Source organism: Suricata suricatta, chromosome 2 (assembly GCF_006229205.1).
Source record: "Suricata suricatta isolate VVHF042 chromosome 2, meerkat_22Aug2017_6uvM2_HiC, whole genome shotgun sequence".
Taxonomy (NCBI): domain Eukaryota; kingdom Metazoa; phylum Chordata; class Mammalia; order Carnivora; family Herpestidae; genus Suricata; species Suricata suricatta.
In genome coordinates this window covers 19,087,315-19,110,627 of record NC_043701.1, presented here as the reverse complement: position 1 = coordinate 19,110,627, position 23,313 = coordinate 19,087,315, and the positions used below count along the sequence as shown (strand labels likewise).

At 38.4% G+C, this 23,313-nt stretch overlaps 1 protein-coding gene across 3 annotated transcripts in view; it reads left to right on the top strand.

Annotated features, from left to right (window-relative positions):
- Window positions 1–23,313, top strand: part of EXOC4 (exocyst complex component 4) — a 734,942-nt gene that overhangs the window by 53,942 nt on the left and 657,687 nt on the right. For all 3 annotated transcript variants that reach the window (XM_029923156.1, XM_029923167.1, XM_029923170.1), the window contains exon 5: window positions 8,203–8,312. In XM_029923156.1, the coding sequence (XP_029779016.1) occupies window positions 8,203–8,312 (110 nt within the window). The remainder of the gene's footprint in view (window positions 1–8,202; window positions 8,313–23,313) is intronic.

Below are 23,313 nucleotides of genomic sequence, written 5' to 3'. Positions count from 1 at the left end.
TTAAGGGCAACCCTTCTTTGGTTCCTAGCAGCTAATGGGCTGTATGCCCATCATCCTACACAGCTGATGGTGCTCCAGGAGACTCCTGCTTGTAAGCTTTTGAATCAGGGCTCCTAGGAAAATTCTTTAAAAATGCCAGCCAAACTGGTACACTCACTACTTTACCCTTCACTTGCCTTCCTTTACTTCTTGTCGATTGGTGCCATCGAGTCGTCTTGGATACTAGGTGACCTTGAGAATGGAAGGCACACTCTAAACTCTTTAAGAGCATGGATCCTCCTTTATAGCCCTGTATGGGTTACATCTTTTATATGAGAGGGAGGAAAATGTTATTGTACTCAGGCTACTGCTATTTTGAGTCTTCAGTTTTTTTTTTAAATGTTTGTTTATTTTTCAGAGACTGACAGAGTGTGAATTGGGGAGGGGCAGAGAGAGAGAGGGAGACATAGAGTCCAAGCAGGTTCCAAGCTCTAAGCTGCCAGCACAGAGCCCGATGTGGGGCTCGAACTCACAAACTGTGAGATCATGACCTGAGCTTAAGTCAGATGCTTAACCAGTTGAGCTACTTATGTACCCCAATGAGTCTTCTGTTCTATACACTTGAACCTGGGCCTGGTAAAGAGGAGCAAAAATCAGGATCACCAGGATTTGCTGAACACAAAATACCTGAAGACAGCAGAACAGAGTCTACAAAGTGTTGAATGGGGAAGAATTGGGTCAAAGATTTCTATACCCAGCCAAATGGACACTTTTAAGCAGCGAGATATTCTCAGATATAAATTAACAACAAATAGAACTAGTATGCAAAGATGAACTCTAAGATACAAACCAAAATCAGCAACGTGAGAACAATGTAGTTGTAGTAGTTTGAAACTACTTTAAGGACCACATACTATTAAATATGTAAATTTGTATGTAAAAAACTGACAAATACATTTTTATAAGATCAAAAATATAAGTTGAAGCTATTTTTGAAAAAGATCTATGTGGTCAAAGAATACTCCATAATAAACAGGGATTATATCCCCACATTATATTAGAGTCTGGGAAATTTGGACAGGCAGGAGATAAAAAGGAATTCTTATGTAAGATAAGTCAGAAGTTGTTTTGGATTGAGTAATGGGAGAAAATGTTTAGTTTAATTTTGTGTTTATTAACCTAGGTATGTATATTTAAATATTTCTTTCTTAAAATTTTTAAAGTTTATTTATTTTTGAGAAAGCGAGCGAGACAGTGTGAGCAAGGGAGGGGCAGAGAGAGAGGGAGACACAGAATCTCAAGCAGGCTCCAGGCTCTGAGCTGTCAGCACAGAGCCCTATGTGGAGCTCAAACTCACAAACTGTGAGATCATGACCTGAGGTGAAGTTGTATGCTTAACTGACTGAGCCATCCAGGCCCCCCAACATTTTTTTTAATGTTTATTTATTTTGGGAGAGAGAGCGAGAGAGAGAGGAGAGAAAGAATCCCAAGCAGGCTCTGTGCTGCCAGTGCAGAGTTCGACAGAGGGTTCCATCCCTTGAACCGTGAGATCATGACCTGAGCTGAAATCAAGAGTTGGATGTTCAACCACCTGAACACCCAGACACCCCTACAGATTTCTATTGAAAATCACTAGAGGAGAAGCAAATAAAATAGTCTCTGGTACAAAGGATGCTTTATTAGCCAATATTTTAGGTTGCAAGTAGCAGAAATCAATCCGGACAACTCAAAGAAGGAAAGGAATTACGTAGACAGTGGTAAGGTAGGTCACAGAGCTGAAGGGAAGAAGGCTGTGTGATCAGGCTCTACCACCTAGGAGGGACCAGGAGAGATGAGGCAGCTGAGTGTACGCCTTCGACAAGCGCAGGGAGGGGGCTGGTTGGGTTGTGCTACTGTCCCCATGCCTGCAGTTGCTGGAGTCTGCACTCATGCCAGTGTCCCCTAAGTGTCCCTGCATCTGTCCTTATCTCTTCAGGATTCAAAGTCCTGAGTAGAAGCATCAGTTTGTTGAACCTGAGACATGTCTGGCCTCCTTCAGCTTTTCCACTAGAAAGTTGGGCCCTCTTTCTTTTTTGCATTGATCTAGATAATTGATGGTCTTTCCAAATACAAAGGCTGTTCCAACTGGTGGTATCCAAAAACAAACACATAAACACCCAACAACAAATTTCTACTCTTGTAGAAAACAAAACAAAACAAAACAAATTGCACGAAGGCACGTAAGTATTTTTGAAGTAGAAATAGACAACTAATAGGTGTAATAAAAGGAAGTTACATGGCTACCTGGAAAAAATAATAAAAATGGTATTTGATGGATATGAAACAAGACCTGAATAGTTGAGGAGTCCTTCCATGTTCTTAACTCAGAGATGTCAGTTCCAGTTAAATCCCAGTTGGGTTGCTTTGAAATTGTCCGATCTGTAGTTCACATAGAAGAATAAATAAATAAGAACTATTTAAAAAAAAATTGAAGGGAGGTGATAAGGGAGGCTTTTCTTATCTAATACTAAAATGTGTTATAAAACTAATCAAAACAAGTATACAAATAGAAAATCAGATTGGAGGGCTGCCTAGGTGGCTCAGATGGTTAAGCGTCCTATTTCAGCTCAGGTCATGGTCTCATGGTCCATGGGTTCAAGCCCCAGATCGGGCTTTGTGTTGACAGCTTGGATCTTGGAGCCTACTTCAGATTCTGTGTCTCCCTCTCTTTCTGTCCCTCCCTCACTCACTCTCTGTCTCCAAAGATGAATAAATATTAAAAAACAAATCAGATTAGTATAGCAAAAAAGAATTTAGAAACAGATACAGGATATTTGGGACTTTAATATTTTTTAACAATAATCCAAGTAAGAAGAGGGAATGATGGCTGCGTAGAAATTAGCGTTGAGACTTTTGGCTAAAGAAAAATAAATGTAGATGCCTACTTGTTATTATATACAAAAAACTCTCAGTTTAAAAATCACAAGCTAAAACTTTACTAGCATTAGAAAAAATAAAAAGAATATGTGTGGAGGAGGTTCTCTTGGCCTGTATCCTACAAAAATAGTAGTGTATCATAAAAATATATGTAACAAAACAGTCATTGGAATGTTATTGGTAAGAACAACAAAAAGTACACAATTTAGATGTTCACCAAGAGGCATGTAGGGAAATGAATTATGGCGTATCCATGCCATGTAATTTTTAAATAAATGAGAACGATCTCTTTGTGCTGATAGGGAAAGATTTCTAAGATATATTCTTGGGTCTAAAAAAAGCCAGTTGAAAAACAGTACATCCAGGATGAACCTATTTGTGTAAGAATTGAGAGAATGTATATTTAAATATGTATCCTTTATGTGTGGACATAAATGTTTAGATATTTCTATAGAGAAAATTCCTGGAAGGATAATATTGACGCTGATTAAGGAATTACCTATGAGAAATGGAAATGGTGGCTAGGAAATAAGAAATAAGGACTTAGTTCATGCCCGCAGGACTGTGAATGTATTCATCATGAGCATGTGTTATTACTTCAGTAGTAACATAATTATTGATGCTTTTGAAGATTACTTTTAATGAAATAGCAATATGTTTACTGCTGAAATGAAAAACTAGGATTTAAAATTCTATATAGGATGATCCAAACAGTGCTGAAAAAGAGCACTTGTACGTTTTTGTATGTATGAATGCGTGTCTATGTAGAGGGGTGGGGATGGATGGACAGAGAAGACTCCTTTCCGTTAAATGTTCTGGAAAGTGCTATAGTATAATTATATTAGTAGATTATTTTTTTAAACATATATTTAAAAAAACCTTTAATACCTTCATAAACTGATAAAATCAATAAAAAGTTATTTTTTTAAGTTAATCCATTTACTTTCTGCATCCTAGGTTAATACTTGACTCTACCTTGTTTCCTTGGATGCTCTCTGGCTCATAGAGGAGGCTATTTGAGCCTGATGGATTTTAGTTTCCATATTTCTCTGTGGGGGTATAAGGAGAGTACAGGACCCTGTTGTGTTATTTCCTATTTTGTCTTCTAAATTTTTATTTGTTTTCTTTGTTATCTTTCAGTTCTTTTTCTCTTCTTTTTTCCCTTTTTGCCTAATTTCACTTTTTTTGTATTACGTGTCTTCGCTCTTGATCTATCATTTGAGAACATGACTGTTTTTGACTTTTATACCCTCTGAAGCATTCATTACTCTTTCTGTATATTCAGGCCGATCTTAGGATGATAGAGAATTACTTTGCCAGCCATTCCCCTGTTTCATTGTTCAGCTACATTTTCTGACTAAGGGCATAGTATCTTTCACAGCTATTCCTCAGCTCAGTTTGACATAACAAACTTGTACAAACCCTTGCTCTTTGCGGGTACTGTGCCAGGTGTTGAGGTGATAGAGGTGAATGTAGTCGTTACTAGATTTACAACTAACAGCTCAGCTCACCTCAGTCAAGTTGTAGTTTGACCATAAAATCAGCCAAAAGAGCTGCCCCCATGAATTTTGGACATAGTTGGACATATTGTTAAGTGAAGGAATGGAAAGAAGTTCTAATTAATCCTTCTTTAAAAGGACCCCACAAGACCCAAACTTTTCACAGTGTGTGCACATGTAAGTAGATCCTGACTAGATGGATGGATGGTTCATGGCCTGACAGTGTTGAGGGTTATGGTGGTAGGGAATGGTTTTGGTATAGTTAGCTTTATCATTTTCCTATTTGCCACCGGGTGGTTAGTCAATAGCAAACCCCACTCAATTACTAACATGCAGTTAGTAATTGTGGGGGGGACTGTCTTACGCTGGAAAGGATTTTATGAATGCCAGCTCTCTTTTACAACTCAGCTATGAGTTACTCTAGATGAATTTAAAATAAAAATTTGTATGGACATCTGGGTAGCTCAGTTGGTTGAGCATTCGACTTCAACTCAGGCCACGATCTTGCAGTTGGTGAATTCCAGCTCCGCGTTGGACTCTGCGCTGACAGAGCCTGCTTCCGATTCCGAGTCTCCCTCTCAGTGCCCCACCCCTGCTCCCACTGTATCTGTCTTTCTCTCTCTGAAAAGTAAATAAACATTAAAAAATTTGTAATCATATGTATTTAAAAAGAAAAATAAATTCTACCAATGTTTCTTTAAAAATAAGGCAGTTCAGGGCATTCATAATAATTACAAACTTGATAAGAACAATCTAATTTTGATTGTATTTTCTGTTTTCAAAAATACTTCCTCAGAGATACTCAGAACCCTTTGGAGGTACTAATACTTGCTCAACTTAATTTCTTCTGAAATGGAAATGTAGATATATACTATTTAAATTTCATGTCTGAAATGGAAATGGAGGTACATCCTATTTAAAGGCAGTATTCTATAATAGCACCCCCTTTCTCTGGAGCCTCCTGTCTCTAGTAACTGAATGAATAGGTGTGCCCGCTTTCTCTTGAACTCTTGAGACTAAGTCCTTTCATTAAGGAACAAGAGAAAAACCAAAAGTCATTTCCAGAGTGACTTGCCTTTGGGTTAGTGTTCACAAAGGAGAAAATTGAAGCCCAGGGGAAAATTTCAGAGAGATGAGTCTATGAAAATATTTTGCAGTACATTGACTTTCTAAGAATTTATTGATGGAGTTCGAGAACCCTTTTGGCTCCCATAATAAAGTCAGTAGGTTATGTTTTTCAAAGTTAAAATGGCAAGCCATATATTACCCTGTTTTTAACTGAAAACACATTTTTAGGTTAAAATTGAGAAAATACTTACAGGTTTTAATTTAGGAGTGAAGCTCGTACCCATCTGTGTTTATGTAAGTGTGTATTATACTCATATATATACACACATCGCTGCTTACAAGTAGATACTAACGTATCCCAGCTCTACACCTGATCATTCCTGCTAATTGATACTTTCATTTATCAATGCTCTAAAAATAACCTGTCCATTTTTGTTACAGAAACATTTGTGAAATGTATTACATCTTTTTCCTATCATTTAGAATTGGACTGAATTTTTTCTTAATACTGAGTAGCAGCACTATACACATTGGTGATTGAGCTCATGTCTCCGGGGGAGGGGGCACATGGGGCTAGTTTTGCAGCTGTGAGCGAATGCAGGCAAGAGGGGAGATGAGGCAGCTGAGGGAGAAACGGAGACAAGAGCAGTGGTCAGCTTGTAAATGATGACTGGCTACATCTGTGCTCTGATTGATTTTATAAACAAAGTATTGTGACCAATCCCTGGCTTTGAAGGCTCTGTTTCTTAGGATAGTTTAGGCAAATAGGAAATTAATAGCTTAATATTGGAGGACAGGATTTATGGGAACTATGTCCATTTAATGCCAGGTAAATGTTATCTTTGTTACTTTTGTATCTTATACCTGGGGTTTGCTGTTAGTCTGCAAGTGGGTCCAAGAGCTGGAAATGGGCCAAGTTTGGTTTTGCTCATACGGTGTTTGTACTTGCGTCCTTGGCGCTGAAGTCTGTGCCCAACACTTAGATGTGGAAGACTTGTTTGAATTATTGGTTCCGTCTTTCCCCTGTAGTCCATGAGAAGGGAGAACTTAGTAATTGTCACTTATCCTCAAGGCCTGGGACAATAGCTCACACATTATTAGCCCTTGATAAAAATAATACCTGAAGTGATGATTCTGCCCTTTAACGTAAAGTTTGTTTTTCAGAGCTTTCTGAAAGAACATGCATACGTTTATTAGATTAAAGATACATACTTAGCACTTTGGACCCAAAAGGAGTGCTGGGAGGGAGATGGGGATATGTCACTGTGGGTGGGGGAGGGTGGCAGATATTAAAAATGAACGTGACTTTCCCATTTGGAGAAAGCTTTCCTTAAGGCGTGGTCTTGTCCCCACTCCCCCACTCTGCCTGCCATCTGTTTACAACCTCTATGAGAGTCACTTCCAGGGTTAGCCAGGTGGCCACTGCCACTACTGATGTTGTTTACGGGACTGGAAAGAGGTGAGGATTGTGTCTTTGACCCTGTCTGCCCCTGGAACTAAGAGAAGCTTTCTGTTGTAGATGCAGAATGTTAGATAATTGAGTGTCTTCCTTTCTTCCTTCCTTTCTTTTCTCCCTTCTTTCCTCCTTACCTTCCTCCTTCCGTTTTTAAAGTTTATTATTATTATTTTTTAACACTCTCCACACCCAGTGTGGGTTTTGAACTTCCGACCCTGAGATCAAGAATTGTGTGCTCTTCTAGGGCGCCTGGGTGGCTCAGTCAGTTAAGCATCTGACTTTGGCTCAGGTCATGGTCTCGCGGTTCCTGAGTTTGAGCCCCACATCGGGCTGTTTGCTGACAGCTCAGAGCCTGGAGCCTGCTTTAGATTTTGTCTCCTTCTCTCTCTGCCCCTCCCCCTAACTTCTCTCTCTCTCTCTCTCTCTCTCTCTCTCTCTCTCTCTCTCTCTCTCTCTCTCTCTCTCTCTCTCTCTCTCTCTTTCTCTCAAAAAGAAACAACAACACAAAAGAGTAGCATGCTCTTTTGACTGACCCAGCCAGGTGTCCCATAGATGGTTCAGTTTCTTGCGTAGAAGAACACAGGTGTTACTTGCCTTGGAATTGCCTACTTCTTTCACTTAACAGATGGCTAGAAGTGGGGATTCACTTGAAAATCTCATTGTTTTTTATAGTCTTTGTGTCATTTAAAATTAATGTGTTTATTTTGGAGATGCTAAAGTTAATCATAAGATGAGGTGCCAGGCCTTTTTGAAAAAGGTGAAATAGGTAATCAAATACTGAATTAAGCTGTTTGAGTTCCTTAAATCATCTTTTATTGTCGTGGTTCTCAATTTGATGACATTTATGAACCTCTTTGGAAGGAAGCTGAATGTAGCGAGCTCCCAGAATATGTCAAAAACTCCAGCTTGAAAACACAAGTTAAACAAAGCTCAGCTACTTAAGCCTTCAGCTCTCATGGTGACATTTGATCTTCCTTTGCTGATGAATGAATTTTAATACAGAAACCACAAAGGGTCCTGAAACTACATGGCATCATTTTGTTGTAAGGTAATCCTCTGGATGATCCAGAACATATTTACACTAATGTTTTTAAACCTAGCACTGAAATAAGACAAAGTAACATTTTAAATACTTGGAACCCTTAGACTACATCTTCAAGCCCCTCTCTGTGGTCACAGCGTAGAGGGCTCATGACAAAAAGAAGTCTCAGGGGAGGGCATGTAGTGGGACTTTGGTTGGTTTTGGAGAAAGTGGTAACTGACTACTCTACCTATCCCTTTTAGCTCCCTTATAAAAGATGCTTCTCCTGTTCCTCTGATTGATGTTACCAACCTTCCTACGCCTCGAAAATTCCTCGATGCCTCTCAGTATTCTACTCCTGGAAGCTCAAGTGGTAAGTTTTTAGTTCATTAGCCACTCAGCTTCTTTTCATAATCCTAGAGTAGGGCAGAGAGAAGAGAGCTGGGGAAGCCTGGGGAGTCAGGAGTGGGAGGTCCTGGGGTTAGTGCCTTGGAGCCTCTGATGAGCTCTTTGTCACCCTCAGAGGGAGTAAGGAGATGGTTGGCTGGTCCTATTGCGGTATCCGCTTTGAAAACTGGCAGCTGAGTCTGGCCTGTGTCCTGAATCCAGATGAAGTCATGCTTTATGTGACCGGCGCTGTTTGTTTTTCTGAAGTAGAATTTGAATGCTTTTTGGTGCATTATCTTTTTTTCCTTTTTTATAACCTCTGTTGTCTCTGTTAGCTTGTACCCAGCCGCTACACCTGTTACATTCCCTGTCTGGTTCTTGCGAGCTTCTGAGTGTGTGACCTCTATCCTGTGTCCTCTATACTGATTCCTTGTATCTGCCAGTGGCTTCTCCACTTCCACATGTGCTTGCGTGTGGATATGCACACACACTCATGCACGTAACCTTATGGAGGGTTTGACCCTTTGAGGTCATATCCACGAGCTAACTATGTTTCTTCTTGGGCTACCTACTATTCTGTTGAATAAGACAACGGAGGGCCATTTTGGCCTGTATTTAAAGTTGGAAAGGGAGGGTATACTTTGAATTTCATGCAGATTTAGGGGAATTCTTGTGGCATGGCTCACATCTGCCCTGTCGGAGGGTTCAGCTTAGCATGGCCAGATTGTCTCTGGCTCTCTGCAAAGAGCCCTTCAACTATTGCAGTTCTGGATTGAGGAGAAGGAGATGACATGTTTTTGTGAGACATGCCTTCTAGTCACAGCTAAAATCCTCAGTGCCTTTTAAGGAATAAGTAATGTCGATTATCACTGGCTTTGCAGGCTTAAGTCATTTCTTAGAGTTCTTACTATTTCTATAGTCCTGTAGAGTTGAAATAATGAAAAGATAGAAAGGTAGAAAATAATTTGGATTCAGTCATTACATTTTATGCAACTAATTGAAAGAGTTTCTTTTTGAGAGCCTGACTGTATATTGTTGTTGCTGGAGCATATTTAGTTGCCTTTTAAAATATCATTTAATTAAGTTTTAAGGATATTTAGGCTTGGAATCTTGAAGTTTATTGCTTTTACTGTAGGAAAAGTGTAGAAATTATTTTATAATAGATTTTACTGTTAGTCTACTTAATGATTTTTTTTTTGTTTTAAGCCCCAACACTTATTTTTATTATGACACTTTACAAGGTTTGTGCTCTTCCTGGAGCTGAGAAGTTTTGTTTTCTTCCTCTGTCTGTTGTAGTGTTGCTGTTCTTTGAGTTTTGACACTGCTTTGAGCTGTTGTAGGGTGTGGAATTATGAAACACAATATATATTTATACTTTTGATTTGTTTTTTCCCTCTACCTTGAGGAAAAATTATCTATTGTTCTATTTTTGTGTGTTTATAATGTGAATCATCATTGCTTAGCCTGATTATATCAATTTACATAAAGGCTGCCAAGTCAATGGCCATTAAAATAAAAATTTTAATTGTTTAGGAAGAATTTATAGAATTCATTTTGCAAATGAAAAGGACTGTGTAAATATCAAGTAAGTTGAAAACATGCCAATTATGGCAAATTTAAGTAGAAACGAATTTTGCTCCATCTATTATTTTTAACAAGATAGCTTACTCTTTGATGAGCACTTTTTCTGTCAGGTCCTGTAGTTAGTGTTTCTCACTTGGTGGAGTTCATGGTGACACTTTGACTTCTGCAGACTTCATTACTGGGGACAACTCTTGAAGAGCCAGATGTTGAGTGAGCGGAGCTAGGACCATCATGGAGACTGCTTGTAGAAGCTCAAAGCTTTCTTTTTAGAAGGATCCATTTCTGGGGCACCTGGGTGGCTCAGTTGGTTGAGCATCTGACTTCAGCTCAGGACATGATCTCGCAGTTCGTGGGTTCGAGCCTTGCATCGGGCTCTGCGGACAGCTCAGAGCCTGGAGCCTGCTTCGGATTCTGTGTCCCCTCTCTCTCTGCTCCTCCCCCACTCCTGCTCTGTCACTCCTTCTAAAAATAAAGTAAACATTTAAAAGTATAAAAAAAAAAGAAGGGCTCATTTCTTTGACTACTTAAAAGACTTTTGATCTTATGATTTTTCTGTGGGTGATCGAAAGAGAAAGTGGTTGAAATATTACTGATGGAGATGCATGATAATAGTAATTAAGATGTGGTTAGTGTGTACTGTATGTAAAATGATCCGTGCTTCACGTGAATTAGCTAAGTTAGTCCTTTTACAGTCTTTGTAGGTAGGTACTGTTATAATGTCTCCATTTTACAGCTGAGAAAATCCGAGGCATTGAGAGGTCAATAACTGGCTTAATTTGACGTAGCTGCCAAGTAGTAGATCTGTGACTTGAGGTGAGGAGCTGGATTCCGGAATACGCTCTTCTCGCCAGTCTGTTTTCCTGCCAGAAAGCTAGGTATGCTCTGAGTATTGGTTTTCCCTTGTTACCCCACAACAAGTCACCACAACGTAAATTTACCATCTTACGGTTTTGAAGGCTAGCAGTACGGTACGGGTCTCCCAGGGCTGTGTTCCTTCCGGAGGCCCTCCAGGAGGCTCACTTCCTCGCCTTTCCCAGCTCCTAGAGGCTGCCACTTTCTCAGCCTTGTCGACCTCTTCCTCTCTCTTCAAAACCAGTGACAGTGTGTCACCTCCTTCTTGAGTCACATCTCTCTGACCCACCCTTCTGCCTCTCCCTTCCTCTTTGAAGAAGGGATAGATTGATTCCACCTGGATCATTCTGGCTGTTCTTCCCAGCTCAAGGTCCTTAGCCTTAGTCACATCTATGAAGTCACCTTTGCCATGTAATATATTCACAGATTCTGGGGGTTAGGACACAGATAGTCTTTGGGGACAACTACTCTGCTTAGTCTGCACTGCTTACTTTGACTTGAGTTGTCTTGAGGAGCCAATATGTAAAATTGTGACTTTTTTGAAATTATGTGTGAAGTCTTTTTTTCAACCACTGCAGTCCTAGTCTTTAGGGCTGTATTAATCTGGGTCATATTACTAAAGGGGGTTGTATAAATGAAGAAGATGAAAATTATGTAGAGAACCGCATAAAATGTTACTAAGTACTTATAAAAGCGAGAGGCTGATGAAATACACTATAAATAAAGGGCAGATATTTTCTTATTCTTAATGAACAGTAAATCCTATGAGTCTACTTGTGAAGTGCCCTGCAAGTCAGCCTTGAAAGTAATAGTCATTTTCAGCAGGGAATTTAACATAGGCTTTTAAAACTCCCTTCTCATCTTGTGAAATAGTGGGATTGAGGGTGTAATCCATTAGAACTGACATCTTTATAGAGGAAGTTCCAGTAGGGAATCCCCGGATAGAACTGATGTCTCATTGGGGTGCTATAAATTAGGGTTGGAGGTGAGTCCTAAGGACTTTCAGATTATTATTAATTAAACAAGAATTTTGATTGTTTGCAAACGAGTCATTTTTCAAGTGTCTTACTTAAGGGTAGAGTTGCGAGTGGCTTCTGTGAGATTTTCTGGTAGTTGACATGGTTTGTAAAACGTGTTGCATCATGCAACTGAGGCAGCAGTCGTGTGAGGCTGGGCAGCTACGATTGTCACGATGATGGCGGCTATTTTTATATCTGTCATTTTTCACGCTATTAAATACTTAGGTTATGCAGAACTGTATATGTGTATACATGATTAATTAAAAAATTGGGGCACCTGGGTGGCTCAGTCGGTTAAGCGTCCAACTTCAGCTCAGGTCATGATCTCAGTTTGTGAGTTTGAGCCCCACATCCGGCTCTGTGCTGAGAGCTCAGAGCCTGGAGTCTGTTTCGGATTCTGTGTCTCCCTCTCTCTCTGCCCCTCCCCTGCTCTCGCTCTGTCTCTGTCTCAAAAATAAACACTAAAAAATTAAAAAAAAATTAATTATAAAATGTAAAATCAAGGGACAGATTGGCAGACGCAAGAAACCCACTGAGAGAAAAATAGCATCCATTTAGCTTTCCTGCATGTTAGTGAAGAAATGACTTTCTTCATTCAAATGAAATCTTCAAGAACTGTACACATGACAGGCATTTTATGGAAGAGTCCTCAAACATGGTAAGATTTGCATTTGTCCAACAGAGGTTAAGTATCCAGAATATATAAAGAATCTCTATAAATCAGTAAAACAAGCTAATAAGCAAAAATATGGAAATGTGAAATTATAAAAAAAAATAGGCAAACCCATGAACAGGCAGTTTGCAGTAAATATTTGAAAAATTGCTTATACACTCTAGTTAATGAGGTGTATTATTTTATTTTTTAAATGTTTATTCATTTTTGAGAGAGACAGGGTATGAGGGGGGAGGGGCAAAGAGAGAGGGAGACGTGGAATTTAAGCAGGCTCCAGGCTCTGAGCTGTCAGCACAGAGCCCGATGCTGAGCTCAAACCCGCAAGTAGTGAGATCATGACCTGAGCTGAAACCAGACGCCCAGCCGACTCAGCCATCCAGGGGGCCCCATCAGGTCTTATTTTTCAAAACTCGTTTTATAAACCTATTCCATCCACAGAGGTTGAGTCCAGGTTCACCAGATGGTACTTGTTGGAAGGTAGCGTCATGCTGTTCCCACGCTCAAGAAGTAAGAAATGTATTTTGCAAGCCTTTCTCCTATTTCTCATCAGTCACACTATTTTATAATGTACCGGAAACTAATGTCTAATTTAGATGTCGTAATTCAACTATAACTTAGGTGAAAGGATGGGAGAAGTGTGGAGAAAAGCCAATAATTGTAGTAAAATGTTGGTTTAAGCTTTCGGATTCTCAGTATGTCCTTTCATTTGGCACACTGCCTTTGGAACGTTTTGACTGAGCAATTACTCCTGGGTACACGGGCATTTCATTTGTGGCTTCTTTATTCATTTTATGCACACTCCTGCTGGGATTGCTGTGAATATAACTGTAATGACTGGACTTCTTACTTCCTTTCTTTTTGGTGCCAGCGTAGGTTAAGCAATAAAACCCAAAGAGAGCGCAAATTAAATTGAATTTTTTCTTATGCTGCTGTTTTCTTATGTGCATTTTATTCCATACAGCCTTGTTCTGTGACTTGATATTTTTCTTAAAAATTTAGGATTTGATATTTAAATTTTCTCTTCTTGGGGTGGGGGCTATGAATCCTAACATAAAAGGATATGAAATTTTTCTTCCTGCAACTCACGTGTCTAGAATAATGAAGGTTCTCCAAAACAATAGGACACTTTTTGAGTTACTTCTGTCCTGAGGTTGGGGCCTTCCTTGGCATTTTAAACCAGTTGTTCCTAAAGAATCCTTCATTGACTATTAAATATCTTGGTTGAGGGGCGCCTGGGTGGCTCAGTTGGTTAAGCATCTGACTCGGCTCAGGTCATGATCTCATGGATCATGGGTTTGAGCCCCGTGGGTTCAAGTCTGTGCTGATAGCTCAGAGCCTGGAGCCTGCTTCTGTGTCTCCCTCTCTCTTTGCCCCTCCCCTACTCATGCTCTGTTTCTGTCTCAAAAATAAATATCTTTGTCGGTATCTATGATTAATCATAAATAGAACTGAAGACTATAGTTTTATCTGATTTTATTTTAGGGATAGAGAGAGAGTGGGGAAGAGAGGAACAGGGAGAGAGAGGATCTAGAGTAGTCTCCATGCTCAGCGTGGAACCTGATGCAGGGCTTGATCCCATGACCCTGGGATCCTGACCTGTGCCGAAATCCAGAGTTGGATGGTCAACCAACTGAGCCATCCAGGTGCCCCTAGAGCTGAGGACTATGCACAAGGGAGGCATAATAGAATTAATAGTTCAGATATTTATAAATGTAAAAAACAAAGCAAGGCCAGGGCTAATTAAAATACATTTATTAAATATGAATAATATGTTATTCACATATTGGAGATGAATGTAACCATCATCATGTACTTCCCACTAGATTAATAAATCTTAATATTTTTCCGTATTTGATTCAGATTCTTTAAAGAAAAATTACAGGTACAGTTGAAGCCCCCTGTGAATGCATGAATTCTCCCTCAATTCCTTTCTCTCTTCTACCTTAGAGGAAACTACTACTTTGAAACTGTTCTGGATCCTTTTCCTTTATGTTTGCATACTTTTCCTGCGTGTGTGAAAATGTATATGTTGTGTATTTGTAAATATAGAAACAATAGATGTAGTTTATATATTTATATATGTGTATATTTGTGAATGTTATATATTGTGTATGTTTATATATATGAAGCATATTATTTTGAGTATTTTAGGGCTTAAATAGTATAACTTATGTGTTTATTTGATTCCAGTTTGTATTTAAATTTGCTTATAATTATATACTATGATATGTATCATTTTAATGCTTGGGTTTTAAATTCAACATTGCATCTTCTATGTTTTCTTATGTTACAATATAGCTCATTTATTAGTTTTAACTACCATATACATTTTTTTGTATAATCACAATTTATCCATTCTTCTATAGGTAGGCACGTTATAAGTTTGCAGTTTTTTCTCATTATTAGGAACTTTATAGGAATGAGTATGTCTGTACGTATTTCTGTAGGGCAGAATTTCCCCAACCACTGATCTCTTGGGAATGGGTTGTAGATATAACTGAGATACTGGGCCCTTCAGCCTTTGGGGGGTAACTCGGTGGGTCTTAGGGCAGTCACAATTGCTAGACAAGTTCTCTTTAGCCACGTGCAGCCGCCTCCATTTGCCCTAGTTGTGGTATGTAAGTCATTGTGCTGGAGAAGTGATTTTCCACATATGCCATGTGCCTAAAACGTGAGAAGCCCTGGGCCTGGCGTGCCATGTGATACATGTGTCAGGAATGTTGTTACATTTTAAAGCTCGTTCACCAAATAGCTTTTTATTTATTTTATTTTAATTTCAATTAATGTTTATTTTTGAGAGAGAGCGAGCGAGTGTGCGCGCGCACGCGAGCCAGCAGGGCAGGGGAGGAGAGAAAGGGAGACACACAATCCGAAGCAGGCTTTAGGCTCTGAGCTGTCAGCACAGAGCCCTCAACATGGGGCTCGAACTCACGAACCGTGAGATCATGACCTGAGCCAAAGTTGAACACCCAACCGACTGTGCCACTCAGGCACCCCACCAAATAGCTTTGTGCCAACGCAAAGTGGTTGTGCCAATGCAGGTTTCTCTGACCTGTGCATGAGCTTTTGTTTCTTTCTTGCCCTTTAAATGGACTTCGTTAGACTTTTAATTTTTGCAAGTGGATTTTGACAAATCTGACAGACTCTGTGTTTTAATTTTTTTTAGTTTGCTTTTCTGAGGCTTCTAGTGCTATTGACAATCTTTCCATGTATATGAAGCATTTGGGTCTCTTGTAAATTGTCTGTTGTTTCTCCAGTTTTTATTAGGCCATTTCTTTTCCTTTTTACTATGTAGGAGAGTTAAATGGATGCTGATCATTTTTCTGTTTTTCTGCCCATCCCATGTGGCTAATCGATTTCATTGGTTTCTGGTTTATCCTTCCTGTGTTTCTCAAACCTCTCTTCTAGGAAGGGAAATTTTACGTTAGATACTCTCCTAGAATTGGGTGTTTTCACTTTATGATATATCCTGGAAACCACTCCTTATTAGTTTATATAGATTTTGCTTTATTATTATTATTTTTCAACCTGCGTCATCCTCCATTATGTTGACTTATAGTTCAACAACTCTCTCATGTAGGAGTATATAGGTTGTTTACAGTATCTTGCCTTTTATAAGAAGTGATGCAGTGAACAATGTGCACATGTATTTTCATATTGTTGGAGGTGTATCATTAGGGTAAAGATCTGGAAGGGGGTTCGCTCAGTCAGAAGAAAAGTACACCGGTAGTTTTTTGGTATTGCCAAATTCTCCAGAAGAGTTGTACAGTTCACGTTGTGCCACGAGTGTGTGAGTGCTCATTTCCCCCACAGCCTTGCCAAATAATGTGTTGTTAGACTCAAAAAAGTTTTTGAAGAATGTTTATTTACTTTTGAGAGAGAGACACAGAGTGTGAGAAGGGAGGGACAGAGAGAGACGGGGAGACACAGAATCCCAAGCAGGCTTCCGGCCCTGAATTGTTGGCACAGAGCCTAATGTGGGACTTGAACTCATGAGCCTCAGATCATGACTGAGCTGAAGTCAGATGCTTAACCGCCTCAGCCACCCCGGTGCCCCTGTGTTGTTAGACCTTTTCATTTTTGCCTTTTTGATAGGTGAAGATGGTGTCACAGTGTTGTTTAATTTGCGTTTCTCTGGGGTGCCTGAGTGGCTCAGTCAGTTAAGCACTCGACTCTTGATTTCGGCTCAGGTCATGATCTCGTAGTTCATGAGTTTGGGCCCCGCACTCTGCTGGCAGTGTGGAGCCTGCTTGGGACTGTCTCTCTCTGTCTCTGTCTCTGTCTCTCTGCCCCTTCCCTGCTTGCTTGTGCTCTCTCTCTCTCTCTCAAAATAATAAAGCTTAAAAAATATTGAAAAAAATCTCCATTTCTATAATTAGGAGTCAGTTTGAACATTTTAACTTTTTTGTGAATTGTTATTATGTCTTTTATCCACTTTTTTCTATTTTATCTTTAAATCTCTTACTGTGCTATATTAACAGACTTCCTATTATTGAACCAATTTTCATTCCCTAGGAAAAAATGCCTTTTGAACATGGCGTGTTATTTTCTCAATGTGGTGGTGAATTCCATTTATGAATATTTTAGTTAGAATTTTTGCATCGATGTTTATAAATGATACCACCGGCAGTCTAAATCATATTGGAGTTTGGTTTCAGTGTAATATTTTACTTCATAGAAGGAGTTAGGAAGCTTTTCTTTATTCTCAGTGTTCTAGAACAATTTATGGAGCATTGGAGTTCTCCAGTGTTTGAAGACTTAGGGAATTTCTCTGTGAAAACATTTGGATCTGATACTTTTTTTCATGTTTTTGCTTTTTATTTTCTTAGATTTTTCCTGAGAAAATTGTTCTTCTTAAGTATTCTGTCTCTATTGGGATCACTTTTAATAATCTATTTTATTCTAGGAAATTATTGATTTCATTTAGTTTTTCAATATTATTTATACAGAGGTCTAATGTATTTTCTTATGGTTATGTAATTTTTTTTGTTTATTTTATTTGCACTGGTTCCCTTTTCTTGATCAAAGTAGCTGGTGGTTTGTCTATTTTGTTAGTTTTTTTTTAAATTATTTTCAAGAAATAACCAGTGTTTTGATTATTGGTTAGGTCTGTTTTTCTGTTCTCTACGTCATTATTTTCTGCTTTTATCTTTATTTCCTTTCCTGTGCTTTCTTTTGGTTTATGTTTTCTTCTGATCTAGACATTGAAATCATGTATTTTATTTATTTTGTGTATTTTTTTCTTTTATAGTTTATTGTCAAGTTGGTTTCCAAATAACACCCAGTGCTCATCCCAACAAATGCCCTCCTCCATGCCCATCACTCCTTTTCCCCACCCCCATCAACCCTCCGTTTGTTCTCAGTATTTAAGAGTCTCTTATGGTTTGCCCCCTCCCTCTCCTTAACTATGGTCCTCTGCTAAGTTTCTTCTGTTCCACATATGAGTGAAAACATCTGGTATCTGTCCTTCTCTGCCTGACTTTTTTCACTTAGTATAACACCCTCGGGTTTCATCCACGTTGCTACAAATGGCCAGATTTCATTCTTTCTCATTGCTATGTAGTATTCCATTGTATATATAAACCACATCTTCTTGATCCATTTGTCAGTTGATGGACATTTAGACTCCTTCCATGATTTGGCTATTGTAGAAAGTGCGGCTATGAACATTGGGGTACATGTGCCCCTGTGCATCACCACTTCTCTATCCCTTGGGTAAATCCCTAGCAGGGCTGTTGCTGGGCCACAGGGGAGTTCTATTGTTATTTTTTGAGGAACCTCCACACTGTTTTCCAGAGTGGCTGTACCAGTTTACATTCCCACCAACAGTGTAGGAGGGTGCCCATTTCTTCACATCCTCACCAGCATCGTTGGTCTCCTGGACATCATATATTTTAAATTTTACTGATAAATGTGTTCAATGACAGGAATTTTTCGTAACACTTTAAATTTGTCCCATAGACATTGATATTTAATGTTTCCATTATCATTTTGTCTCATGTCTCTTTGGGATGGAAACCCAGTGGTTTTTAATAGAAGAATTTTACATTCAAAGATAAAAGGGTCTTTAGTGTGTGTTTTGTTTCTTATAATACTTCCTACTTTTACTGTGTTGGATTCAGAGAGTATTGGTAATATTTTTACTTCAGGGAACTTAACATTTTCTTTGTGACTTAATATATGATCAGTGTTTATGAATGCTCCATGGGTACTTAAGTAAAATATACATGCTTTATTATCAGGTGGACAGTTTGATATATTTCCAAAGGATCCACCTTACTTAATTATGTCGTTTAGGTCTTCTATCTCCTTATTTTTGTGTGATGTATTCAGATTTTCTATTAGTGGGTTTTTCCCCTGTCTCTTCATCTCTTGAAGCTTTGGTGTGGCTGCTGTTTACTCTGGTATATAAGTATTCATAAATGTTATAGCCTTATTGTGAATTGTGGCGTGTGGTATTAAAGGGTGCGTGCTTTTTGTCTTTATGGTTAATGCCTTTTGACTGGCATACTTTGTTCATTTTATATTTCTAGCTGTTCTAAATTACTAGTTTTTAGATCAACAATAGGTATATATTGTTGAGCTTTGCTTTGCGACTCAGATTGAAAAACTTTACTTAAAATAGAAGAGCTGAATCCATTGGTATAGATTGATAAGACTAATATGTTTTGTCTCAACTCCATCATAGTATTTTATAAATATGTATATTTGTTATATTTCTTTATCTCTGAGATATTAATTCTTTGCTCTTTAAACAATTTTTTTTTTTTTTTGCTTAGGAGGGGGATTCTTTTTTGTCCCGTTGATTGTTTATTTAATGTTTTAAAAACTCAGAAAAAATGCTCTTAGTCCCTTTTTAATGCTTTAATTTTTCACTTTCTCATTTCTGTTTTTGTTGATGTTTTTTAGTCCTCATCTTTTAAGTAGCAACATGACTGTATTTTCCTTTCTTTTCTGCCAATTATAGGTTGTGTTATGTTTACTTTTTTACAACATACCTGTCTTAGTTTTCTTCCATCCACACCTGCCAGTTTTGTTTATGTCGTAAATCTGTACTTAAATATTTTAAATGCTTATGATCCATCTTTTTTGCTAAAGTTTTCCCACTTATCTCTTGGTTGCATGAAGTGTATCAAAAGGTTCCCTAAGAAAGGGCTAACTGCTTTCACACCCTTGTTTGGTTTTCTTTTCCTATAGCCTTGATACTTAAAGGACAGCTTAGATGGTCATAAATGCCTTAGTTTACAATTTTACTTACTGATTTTTTGCCTTTGTAAGCTGTGATCCTGTAGACCTTGAGGATTTTGACTTAGGAACTTAATAGTTTTAGTAGGATATGCCCTAGGTTTTTTTTTGGGGGGGGGAGCGTGGTTAATTTTTCCAGATATGAAAAATTTTTTGCTTTATAATTTCAAGTATTGTATTGTTTGTTTTTCTTCTAATATGTTACTTTTTTCTTTGTCTTCCATTTCTACTGCTTTCTCTTTGGTCTCTTTACTTGTGTCTTTATATCCCCTTTATTCTCTATTTTGGTCCCCTGAATTTCCACAATATCCTTTATAAAATATTCCTTTGAGTCTGTTTCCCGTTGGGTATTTTATAATTTATTCTTCCTGTCTGAAATAATAGTCTTTTTCTTCCATATTTTTTTCAGAGTTTAATCTGCTTTCTTCTTATACCTTTATTTGCCCATGGCTGTTACTAGTTTTGGGATTTTGACTCAAAGTGGCTTTTCTTATCCTCAAATTCTTATTTGAATATATTACTTCCATCTGAAGTGCTGCCATCTAGTTTTCTTGTTATTCATGATAGTTTTATTATAGGGAATTTTCCTCTCTTAACGTGGGTTGGATTTATTGACTGCTCTTCGCATCCTCCCCTCTCCCCCATACCTTTATATGAATCTCTTCATTTTTTCTGTTTTTTTTTTTTTGTTTTTTTTTTTCCTGTTAACGGGTATGGGGTGGTTTATAGAATTCCTAGCTCATTGGCTCCCTCTTCCGTCAGCATAGCAAAATCCAAATACTTGAGTGCATTGTTTTGATGGTGGGGGAAGGTTGTTCTCAGAATTTTGACTCTCTTGTGGGATCCGGAATGTTCTCTTTATACTTCTTTCTCCCTTCACTATCCAGTAGCCACAGGGCACATCTCTCTTCCTTTTGTCTTATTTCTTCCATAGAGGCTATAGGACTCAAATCCTCTGTAAATTGTCTGTGTTTAAATTCTTTTCCCTGTAGTCCATGCTCTCATCTACTTGGATACTTTTTGGGAATTTTGAAACTTAGGGTGGACATTGTCTCTTTCAGTGATAGTTTTACATCAATCTTAGGATCATCACTAACTCCCTTGTCTCTTCATCACGGTTCTTCACCAGCTTACGTTTGCTTGCTTGCTTGCTTGCCACAAAGCCAAGTGGCAGAGCAGGAGTGGGGCGAAAGCTTGAGAGATGGCTTGCTGGGATTAGGTGTTTCTTAGTACAGTTGTGAGTTTGGGGCCATTTCTATCTTCCAGGTTATCCTGAGGGTATGATTTGTATGAGTTTTATTTGTTCTTCTAGTTGTTCTGTGTTGTTTTTGGAGGAAATATGGAGCAAGGGGGACCTAAGCAACTACCATTGTTTCTAGCAATCTGGGAGTTCCTAAAGCTGGAAATTTTAAAAGTACATTTTTTTTTTACCTTAATAGGGGATTGTTTTTGTGTTTTGATAGCACATTATCTCATTTAACATACACAGTTGTGTAGATGTTAACTCCACTTTACAAACGGAAACATTGGGGTCCAGCAAGATTTAATGACTGAGAGACGTTTACACAGTTAGAATGTGGTCCTGTTGATAGTCAAATCTAAAATTGCATGATGCCCAGTTCTTGCTTCTTTTACTACATCATGCTATCTCTTTGGGCAGTTGAACTTATAAAGCCTTATACATTATTGAAGATGAATATGAAATATGAATTTGTTCGTGTGTTCCTTGCCTCTTATGCTGTATCCCTTTATGTTTTTAGTAGCCCCTTCTCCACAGGTGGCTACTCCTTGACTCCTCGTTGCTCTAAAGAGAGAGAATGTACATTCAGTGCTGTCCCAAGGGAAACTGAACAGGTGTTTGCTTTTTTGGTTTTTATCCTAATCATCCTTCCTCCACGCTACCTTCCATCTCAAACATACCATCATTTCCCCCTTTCAGTTCTGCAGGGACCAGTGTACATTCATTGTACTTTCCAACCTCACTGCAATGTGGGGTTCAGCTCCACCTTTGAATTGAAACTATCCCTACAGGACGGCTGTCAAGCCCCCTAGCTCCATGTAAATGACAGCCCAGGTAGCCTTTGGCAACATCTTTTGACAGCCTCCTTTCTGGAGTGGGGTGTTATATTGTCTGTAGTTTCCTTCAAAGTAATTTAATCTGCACCTTAGGGGTGCTTCGTTAACATTTTTGAAGTACCTTAATCAGGAATCCACACTTCAGGGGTAGTTAGTTAACATTTGAAAGACCCTAATCAAGATTCTATACTCCAGAGAAGACCAGCGCATCAGACACTGTGCTCTCCATCTGTACCAGTCGGTGCATTAATTAGAATAAAAGATGTTGTAAGTAATTTTTTTGTTGGTGAAACAAATGGTATTTAAGATATATAGTTGACCAAGTGTCTCCACTGGGATGTGAATGGAAGATTAGGCTTTGATGAGGCCGGAAGCAAACCCGTGTCTAGAGCTGGGCTTTGGTCCTGTTCCTGCCACCTTAACGGAGGGATTTGTCAGCTCATCTGGCCAGTGGTGCGTGTTACGTCTTTGTAATACCCCGTGGATTAAAAGTGCCTGCTCTGCCTGCTTGTCCACACACAGCTCACTGGGTACAGACTCTGGCCCCACTCCTTGTTTCTGTTGCTTATAGAAAGAATGTCTATAGACATAGAGGTGTTACTCTCAATTTTGAACCAGATTTTTTTTTTTTTAATTTCTTAATTTATATTTTGTGTATAACCGCGTTTTGAGATTGGACATTTCAAGTATGACTTTACAGTGGCATTTTGACCAGAAGCACAGAATATTTTTAAGTGGCAACTTTCTTATTTTCTACTTAAGAGTATGGTTACTCTTCCGAGGCCAGATTCCCATCGGTGGGGGAAACATTTTGGATATGTAATTCTCTTAATACTTTATTGGTCAAATTAGGCTTGGTAATTTTTTTAGGTCCTTTTTATATTGAATTCTGTTCAATAGTGCCACAGTTCTCCTGTTATATAATGTGCTTATATACAACAGGTAAATGAAGTTATGTATGTAGGTCAAAATCATATATATCCAATTTACTTCAGGTGCCGTACACAGTATAAGGAATGACATCTACCAGGAATTTCTATGGTAAACACTACCGTCATCTTATAACTTAATCAACATGTATAAATGTTAAGTCAAATAATAAAGCTTATTCAATCCAAAGGTAAAGTGTGTTACCACGTTGCTTGTGCAAATTTGATCTAACATTTGCATACAGCCATGGCCTGTGTGACTGATACTTTCTTACCAAACATACTGAGAAAAGAAAGCACGTATATATTGGTCTACATTGCTTCCTGTCCTCACTGGGAAACAAAAGATGGCTTTCTTTCATAGAACACTTAGCAACTTACATGGATTATTCACTTTGTTATTTTTTAAAATAGCTGTGAAATTAGGTGATTAACTAGTTGTTACTTAACCTTCTAATTTCTGTATAAGTCTAATTACATGAAACAGAAGTTGGTGTTTTGATTTTTTACTTTGCTTTTCTGTTTGGAGTGTCATTGTAACTACTGTATTGTAAATGATGGAAAATAATTGCATATGTTAAAAAAATATGAAACTTTATAAAGTAAAAA